The 9,506-nt window shown below is 48.5% G+C and overlaps 1 protein-coding gene across 2 annotated transcripts in view; it reads left to right on the top strand.

The window, feature by feature from the left end:
* Positions 1-2,189: 2,189 nt before the first annotated feature.
* LPCAT2 (lysophosphatidylcholine acyltransferase 2) overlaps positions 2,190-9,506 on the top strand; it is a 58,354-nt gene continuing 51,037 nt past the window's right edge. The window contains exons 1-2 of one of the 2 annotated variants that reach the window (XM_054710025.1): positions 2,190-2,519; positions 7,116-7,255. In XM_054710025.1, the coding sequence (XP_054566000.1) occupies positions 2,349-2,519; positions 7,116-7,255 (311 nt within the window). In that variant the 5' untranslated portion in view covers positions 2,190-2,348. The remainder of the gene's footprint in view (positions 2,520-7,115; positions 7,256-9,506) is intronic. The other variant, XM_054710026.1, reaches the window with a different exon arrangement.

The raw sequence follows: 9,506 nt of genomic DNA, 5'->3' as shown, positions 1-9,506 counted from the left end.
GAGGAGGAGGCCTGCACAGTCCAGACGTCTGCTCCCTGAAGGGCACAGGTGACACCTGAGAGGTCCTCAGGTGTGTGCTGGGGTCCCTCTGCCCAGGGAAAGGGGCTTGAAACAGTGAGTGATTCTGTGGCTGTAATTGCAGCCTCTTTGAATCTCAGTTTCTTCGTGGACAATAATCCCAATTCTAACACGAATGAACAACAGCCCCCGCCATGAATAGGGGGCCTACTATGTGCCAGGCACGGTACATGCATCATTTCATGGAACCTTTACAACAACCTAAAGAGAGCATGGCCAGTTTTTATTGATGCAGAAACTGAGGCCCAGAGAAAAGTGATTTGCCCAGGGTCCCATAGCTATTAGGTGACAACCCAAGTCAAGGCCAAAGATGACCTAGAGGAGGAGTAATAGCCCTCAGCCCAGAGCCTAGAGCAGCAGCATTACCCTCTCCCTTTCCTCAAAAGCCACCCTAAGTACACAGCCGGGGGGGAAATGCCGCTTGCTTTCTACACACAGCTTCTCTTACTGCGTCAGCTCCTGGGGGCTCCTCCAGGGAGGGTGTGATGGCACTGGGGCTCCTGTCCGAACAGGTGTAGCTCTTCAAGCCTCATAAGAACTATGAGGTGATTCTGAATTTTCTGAGGAGACAAGCCTGCAGAGGGACAACATCTGCCCAGGGTCCCAGAGCCACTTAGTTGGGGCTCAAGGTCTGGGCCACTTTCCTAGTTCCCTGGCCCAGGCCTCCATGCGGGTGGTTCTGCCACAGGTGGCCAGACTCATAGGGACCCTTGGGACCTGTGAGCCCCCATAACATCCCTGGAGGGGAGGGCTCTTCCGTTGGGCAGTATGCTGAGACTTGGGGTCGGCCCTTTGGGAGTTTCATGGGGGGCAGTCTGTACCACAGTGGTCCCAGGGGGCGGCCTGGAGGAGGCCTTGGGACAAAACTCCTCAGTGATACCACTACCCCAGCAATACACTCTTCTCAGCCCCTGCTCTCGGGGTGGGCTCAGTGTGGTTTTTCTCCTCAGTGAAACTGACATGACCTGGAACCCCTTCATGGTCTTGGGCTGGGGGCAAGCTGGGCCACCTTCGGATTTCATCACCTCACCCACATGTATCGAATGCCTGGGATGCGGAGAGCTCTGGGCTCAGCATGCGCTTGTGGCCCAGGCCCTTACTTGACCTACTGCCTGATTTCTCTTAGGCCAAAGTTGTGGGCTGATTTCAACCCTGTGGGGTAGAACGTTATCTTTTTCCATCCCTAGAGGAGAAGAGAGGCTCAGAGAGGTTAAGCGAGTAGCTGAAGGCCACCTTTCCCTCTATCTGGTGGGGTTGAAAGATTCCGGATTCCCAGGGAGCAGGGGAGCAGGAGCAGCTGCCCAGGGCGCGGACTCAGGCTCTCCTCATGCCTACAGTCAGCTGTGAGCCGTTGATCAGCAAGGATAAGTCCTCCACCATCTTCATCTGACTCTCAGCCACTCGGGGCTTGACCAACTGGTCTCAGGTTTGGGTAAACCTTCTCTCCCTCTCCCCACAACTGCCCATTTCGGTCCAGACAGGCCCTTGAACTTCCGCAGGGTGAAATGGAGCCACAGGCCAAGTCATTTCCCTTTTGGGGACCAGGTTCCTCATTTAGTGTGGAGGGCCATAGTTTTTTTTTGTTTTGTTTTTTGTTTTGTTTTTACTTTCCTCTAATAATAGTAGCTCACAATTTCCCACCATCAGTCCCTGTTTTCAGTGGAACAGATTCCATTCCTGGTATCAATTTCTATTAGTCAAGACTCTGTTCTAACTGGGAAACATCCAGCGCCAACAGGTTTAAACAAAAGCAAAACGCACAGCAGAAATCCAGCCCATAAAACCCACCCTGGATGTAGTCACTCACTTCACTGAAGCAACCCAGGCTCTCCCTCCAACGGCTGGAAGCTGGGTCTGTTGATCCCCATTTACAGAGGGGGCAGCAGGGTCATGGAGACAGGGGTTTGGCCAACATCAGAGAACCAGTAAAAGCGATGGGAAGTCCAGGTCTGCCCGACCCTACAGCAGAGAGCTCAGGGGGTGCGTGTTCCTAGGGAAGCACGCACTCCCAAGGGGCAGAGCGGCATCACCCCGGAGGAACATCCCCAGCCACAACCTAAGCGGGTGGGGCGGGGCCCGTGACTGGGCGGGGCCAGGGCCCCGGGGGCGGGGCGACACCGGCAGCGTTAGGTAACTGGCGCCTGCGCAGATGCCGCAGCTGGGAGCCGGGCTGGGACTCCCGTGCGCTCTGGTCCTCCGTGCCGGCGACGCGGCTCCCGCGCTCCGCTCCGCGCGAGTCTCTTCCGTCGGGTCCGAGGCCCCGCTCCGCCATGAGCCGGTGCGCCGAGGCGGCGGCCGTGGCGGCCACGGTGCCGGGCGCGGGCGTGGGGAACGCGGGGATGCGGCCGCAGATGGTGCCCCGCCAGGCGTCCTTCTTCCCACCGCCCGTGCCCAACCCCTTCGTGCAGCACACGCGCATGGGCGCGGCGAGGCGCATCCAGGTGAGTGTGCGCGTCAGAGCGGGGAGGCAGCCGGGCGAGGGGCGTGGGCCAGAGAGAAGGGGCATCAGGGGAGGGGCGTGGGCCAGAGAGAAGGTGCATCAGGGGAGGGGCGTGGGCCAGAGAGAAGGGGCATCAGGGGAGGGGCGTGGGCCAGAGAGAAGGTGCATCAGGGGAGGGGCGTGGGCCAGAGAGAAGGTGCATCAGGGGAGGGGCGTGGGTCAGTGGGTCAGAGAGAAGGTGCATCAGGGGAGGGGCGTGGGTCAGAGAGAAGGTGCATCAGGGGAGGGGAGTGGGTCAGTGGGCCAGAGAGAAGGGGCATCAGGGGAGGGGAGTGGGTCAGTGGGCCAGAGAGAAGGGGCATCAGGGGAGGGGCGTGGGCCAGAGAGAAGGGGCATCAGGGGAGGGGCGTGGGCCAGAGAGAAGGTGCATCAGGGGAGGGGCGTGGGTCAGTGGGTCAGAGAGAAGGTGCATCAGGGGAGGGGAGTGGGTCAGTGGGCCAGAGAGAAGGGGCATCAGGGGAGGGGCGTGGGTCAGTGGGTCAGAGAGAAGGTGCATCAGGGGAGGGGCGTGGGCCAGAGAGAAGGTGCATCAGGCGAGGGGCGTGGGCCAGAGAGAAGGTGCATCAGGGGAGGGGCGTGGGTCAGTGGGTCAGAGAGAAGGGACATCAGGCGAGGGGCGTGGGTCAGTGGGCCAGAGAGAAGGTGCATCAGGGGAGGGGCGTGGGTCAGTGGGTCAGAGAGAAGGGGCATCAGGCGAGGGGCGTGGGTCAGTGGGTCAGAGAGAAGGTGCATCAGGGGAGGGGCGTGGGTCAGAGAGAAGGTGCATCAGGGGAGGGGCGTGGGTCAGAGAGAAGGTGCATCAGGCGAGGGGCGTGGGTCAATGGGTCAGAGAGAGGAGGCAGGCCAGGTGAGGGGCGAGGATCTGAGATGAGAGGGTCTGAGGGTGCCATAGGTGTGACAGGGGAGGCATCTGAGGGGGGCGTGAGTGTGGGAAGCAAAGGCTCCGAGGGAGAAAGAGCCGTAGATCTGAGAGGAGAGGCTGGTGCAGGGGCCGTGAGTCTGCAAGGGGCGCAGATGTGGGTCCGAGGATGGCGGGACCTGGGGGATGGTCTGGGGGTGGGAGGGGGTGTGAGAAGAGAAGGTGCAGAGCACCTGTGGGCCTGAGATGGAGGTCCTGGCCAGGAGGAGGCAGAGCAGGCCAGTGGCCGAGGACACATTCGTTCATGCTGAGAAGGGGGAATGGATCCTGAGAACTTCCATTGGAGTTGGTGAGAATGTAGCTGGAGGCCAGCCCACACAGGAGAGGGTTTGGGGAAGTTGTTTGTTTGTTTGTTTAGGGAAGGAGAGGAGTGAGTCTGGGATGGGAAGAGTGAGTGAGAACGCGGAGAGCCCAGGTCTGGAGTCGGATCAATAAGTAAGACTGAGAAGGTGCAGAGGCATCAAGGGTAGGAAATGGGAATCTAGGAAAAGGGATGATGAGGGTCAGCTTAGGGTGTTTCTTTTTGGTCCCGGATCAGTCTTCTCCCAAGCACTTCTCCTGGGTTCGAGGGTGAGGGGTAGCCGGGACGTTCTTCCGCTGTCAAAAATGGCCGCACGCAGAAAGGAAGTGTCCTTTCCTGTCCTTTTCTTGTAAAGCGCTGCCTTTCCCACGAGCAGTAGCCCTCACTCTGTGGACTTCCTCTTTGGTGAAGTTAGCGATCAGAGAACAAGACAGACTGTGCAAAGCTACGTTTGTCCTGTGTGGTCTGTATGGGGGCGGGGGGGTGAAATGTCTTTGATGTTTTCTTGTCCACATCACATTTCTTTCCTTTGGGTTTGAAATGTGATTAATGCACGAAGACCATCGTCCTGGGCAGGGCAGGCAGGCTGAGAGCTGGGCTGAGCAGCGTGGGTGGTGGTGAAAGCGATGATAGATGGGTGTCTGATGAAAGAGGGGTGTGAGAGGAAGAGGAAGACCATGTAGTAACTCCTCTTTGTAAAGAAACGAGACGTTTAACACTTTGATCTTCATGTCTGTCAGTGGGTAGAGGTCCCGTTGTGTCTTAAACATTTAGAAACACTTCTGAGGACAGTGACTGTCACACAAGATTAATTGTAGTCAAATCGGTCCTACTTGAATGAAAGTCTGTCCATCTATTTGGCGTCATATTTTTGAAAGAGGATCAGAGTGGCAGACTATAAGGATTTGTATTGCACCTGGAGTAGATTATTGGTTTTTGATAGTGTGGCCTGTTACGGTTGAGGGACTTCCAGATACTAACTAAAGAGCTGAAGTACAATGGACAGACCACTGGTCTTGGTCAGAGAACATCTCAGGCCCTGCCCTCTGTTCGCTGTATGACTCCGGCCAAGTCACTTAACTGCTCTGAACGGCACTTGCCTCATCTATTAAATTGGAATAAAGTACATCAAAAGAGGAATAAAATTAAGTGAAGTAATGTGTGAAGAAATCTGGTATTGTTTGCTGATCTTAATATGGATAATTTTGCCATTGGTTGTCTACATTTTTAACGTAGTACTTAAAATGTGCTATTTGTATGGAAAGGAATTGAATATAGTCTGGGTATTTATTTTGAAAACTAAAAGTCCATGTAGATCAGAGATACAAAATAAGTGTCAATGGCTTGAATGGTATGGGTAAAGGTAGATATAATTGAAAAACAATGTTGGCTATACCCAGTTTAAAAGATGGATATACTTTCATTTAGTATGACTTGATATGACTAATTCAGGCTAAATTTCACTTGAATTCAACTTTAATCTTGAATGAGGATCAGTGTCTTGCTCAAGGACTGTTATCACTTTTGCATCTCATGTCAGGGCTTAGCTTGGCCCCTGGCCTTCTCTTTTTTGACTGTTTAAGGATCTGCTACTCAGTGGCATGGAAACAAGTAGCCTGGCTGTCATTTCTTCCGTAGAATATGGGGTGGAAATGAGCGTTTAGTAGTAATTGTGGTCATTTATCATTAAAAATATTTGTGAAATGCCGACTATGTGCCAGGCACAATACAGTTCTCTGGAGATACAGCAGTGGAAAGAGAAATAAGGACCCTGCCTATCTAACGCTTACATTTCACAGAAAAAAGACTAAACAAGTACAAAAGCATATAACTTCATGTTTTTGTAAGCCCGGAGAAGAAGATAACCCTGATAGAGTGTTGAAAGAATGTCTTCCTACAGAGATGAGATATTACCAAATAGAAATATGATGGAGAATCCTCCTAATTTTTTCAGAATTACTCAAAATTGCTTTACTGTTAAGTACTATTATTTGTTGCAAACATGGAAGAGGCACAGAAAAAAAAAAAGGTCGCTCACTATTTGACAACGTACTCAGTTAAAATCCATGTTACCTGCTCGTTTTGAATGTTAGTGAATCTTCTAGGAATATTCTGAAACCTTATTACAACTTTTCCTTCAGGGTCTGTGCTATGGTCCTTTCTTCCATTCAGAATTATTTCTTGGTCATTTGCCAGGCTCTTTATTTGACCTGCCTTGGAGCCAACCCACTGCTGTCTTTTCTCATCAGAATTACAGTTCTCATTAAAAGGTACCCTTAAGAGATTGAAAAGGCAAACCATGGGATGGGAGAAAAGATTTTCAATACATATGTCGATCAACAAAAGACTATTCTAAAGAATATATAAAGAACGCCTACAAATGGATATGAATAAGACTAACCACCCAATAAAAATGGCCCAAAGACTTGAATAGGCACTTATTTTAAGAAGTTAAAGGAATGACCAACCAACACCTGAAAAACAGGCTCAGTCTATCAAGGAAGTGTGAGTTAGAACCTCAGTGAGAGCGCATTCTCCACCCACCAGCATGGCTTCGAGGACTGACACCAAGTACTGGTGAGGCTGTGAGGTAACAGGAACTTGCATACTTGTTAGGAGACATGCAGAATGGTACAACCACTTGGGAAACCAGTTTGGCGGTTTCTTATAGAGTGAAGCATGCCCTGACCCAGCAGTTTCACTCCCTATGATGTGAACATATATGTTCACACAGGGACGTGAACATCAATCCTCAGAGTTAAAAACTTATAATACGGCCAACTGTCCTTGAACAGATGAGTGGATAAATGAACTGTGATCTGTTCACACAATGGAATCATACTCTGCAATTAAAAAGACTGTACTACTTACGCATAGGGATGCATGGTGGATTCTCAAAAATACGAAGTGAATGAAACCAGACATAAAAGTCCATACTGTGTGGACTTGATATCATTTTGATACCATTTATGTGAAAATCTAGGACAGGCAAGACTATACTGAAAGAAAGTCTCAGTAGTTGCCAAGGGCTGGGGAGAGTGTATTAACTGCAACGAGGCACAAGGGACCTTTTTGGGTGACCGGAATGTTCTATATCTTGATCGTGGTGGTATTTGCATAGCAATATACATTTGAAAAATGCATAATCTATACACTTCAACTAGGCGCATTTTATTTTATGTAAATGATGTCTTAATAAAGTTGATGTTTTAAAGACACTAACAACACCAGATGTTGGCCAGTATGTACAATGGCTGAAAGGGACATTTTACAAAGGATACAGCCACTTATTTTTTTTTATCAACTTTGACTTTCAGACTTTCTTCCTTGGAATTGTCCTGCTTCCGGTTCGTGCCTTACTGCTTGGCTTAGTTTTATTACTGGCATGGCCATTTGCTGCGATTTCAACAGCGTGCTGTCCTGATAAGCTGACCCATCCAATAACTGGTTGGAGGAGGTAAGAATAGTTACGTCTAAATATTAAGTAAGTCACCATACAGACGTTCAGTTAGTGATCAATAGTTTTATCTAACTGCTACCTACTCAATTTTCATTACTCGTTTTTGTTCCTCAGATGAGACTGTTCTTAATTGATCATATGCAGGAATTACTGCCCAAGAACAGATGATCTTTTGTTGAAGTTGTTTCTTCCTAATATTAAAATATTTTGTTTTCTGAATTATTGCCAAAGAGTGATAGATGCCTGGTTCTCCAAGACCCGGTTAGTGTACCTGACACCATTGCGGTGGAAAATACCCGGCTTCTTTTGTTGTTGTTCTTCCTGAGTTTCCACATGTGCTTTTGTCCCTCTATAATAACTACATACTTCAGCAAGTGATGTAATTAAGTGGGTAAATTATAGTATATTAACTCATTACTTTAGTGATCATTATTATTATTTTAATCCTCACCCGAGGATATTTTCCCATTGATTTTTAGGGAGAGTGGAAGAGAGAGGGAAAGACAGAGAGAAATATCGATGTGAGAGAGACACACCTCGATGGGTTGCCTCCTGCCCTGGCCAGGGCCTAGGCCAGGGAGGAGCCTGCATCTGAGGTATGTGCCCTTGACTGAAATTGAACCTGGGACCCTTCCGTCTGCAGGCTGATGCTCTATCCACTGAGCCAAACCAGCTAGGGCTTTAGTAATTATTATTAACAACAATTTAATTATTAATCAGTATAGCCAAGTTTTATTAAACATTAGCATTGAGGCCACTGGAACTGCTTTTCAAGCAGTATGTAATTAGCCTGGTGCTAGAGAATAGACTAATGATAAACTGAAGTTACTAGGAAAAGTCCATTCCCATGGGGCAGAACCCACTTGTTGCCATACGTACGTATGTTCTGAAGGCGAAGGCCCTTCACGTGAACTCCTGGGATTTCATAGAAATCCATAGGTGAGCTTTAGGGCACTGTTCAACTTTCTGAAATTGTGCACATTTTTTTGTACACAGAGGTCCATTCCTTTTATCTCAACCTCAACTGAGAATATGTACCCCCAAATTTTGAGAAACACTGTTTTAGAAGCTTTTTAGGAAATATGCAATTTGCTGTTCAATTCATGTCCGAGTGAACAAATGTCAACATGAAACACGTGGAAGCTGGTTTGAACTGGAACTAAATCCACGGCCCGCAATGCCCCGGGGAGAAATTATACCACCTCCATCCTCGCCAATCAGACTCCTTTGTTTTATAACTCAAGGTTGTCTGTCCCTAAAAACATACTGTAAGTGACATTTTTCATCACCCACTGATTCCTTTCACTTATTTCCTTGGTTGCTATGATTAGTGGCTTGTAGAAACCTATGATAAGGAAAAGAACAGTCTAAAAGGTCAGGAAACAGATAAAATAATGGTTGGAAAAGGAAGTCCTATTTTCTTCAATGAAACCTCCTGTCAAACAGGTAACATTGGAATTATTATGCAACACTAGACTTTTAGTCATTTAAAAAATATCTTACCTAGAAGTCTTTCGTGACTTTGAATATGGGGTACTTTGGAATGTGGTTGTCAGAAGCTGTATCACTATAAATCGGAAATAGGACTTGTGGGAACCCCGTGAAAGAGGGCGCTTTTTATCACTACATCAATAGAGATCTTAACTCGCAACGAAAGGGCAAGCAGGAGAGAGATGGTCATTCTCCGTGCCTCTGGGAAAGTGCTCTGGCTTTCTGTGTCTCACTTCTCCTTGCTGTGGAGTCAAAGTCAGACCAACTTCCGCAGTAGCTAGTTGCTTCAGAGTTCCTCTCTATCACATTGAGATTGTTGAGAAAATTAGGTAGGAAGCCCACTTTCTAAAAGGCTCATCCGTTGTCTTATGGGAGGATATATGTAGTATTGTATTTTCGTGCAAAGCTCTATGTGTTCCGTCTGTGTTTCCATTTCTAGGGGTTTATGTTTTGGTTTCTCGACTCATTTGAGTCTATCAAGGACAGGGGCTGGGCCTTCCTTGTCTTGTGTGTCCAGCACAGTTCCTGGCACAATTGGATGAATTGTTAATCTTGAATGACCCATCCTTTGGAAAACGTTAGCAATTAGAATTCCAGAATTGTCTAAGTGAGTGACAATGAGGTGGTGAATTTTCTTAAGATTCTTGATGATGTCTTAGAAGGCTGACTTTTTAAAAAATATTCCTAAAATAACGCTGAGGACAGTTTCAGCATGAGAATTCTAAAAGTGTTTGGGGAGATAGTGGCGTCTTTGTTA

The sequence above is a fragment of the Eptesicus fuscus genome, chromosome 21 (assembly GCF_027574615.1).
Source record: "Eptesicus fuscus isolate TK198812 chromosome 21, DD_ASM_mEF_20220401, whole genome shotgun sequence".
Classification (NCBI taxonomy): domain Eukaryota; kingdom Metazoa; phylum Chordata; class Mammalia; order Chiroptera; family Vespertilionidae; genus Eptesicus; species Eptesicus fuscus.
The sequence above is the reverse complement of the archived record's forward strand: the minus strand, read 5'-3'. Positions and strand labels throughout refer to the sequence as shown.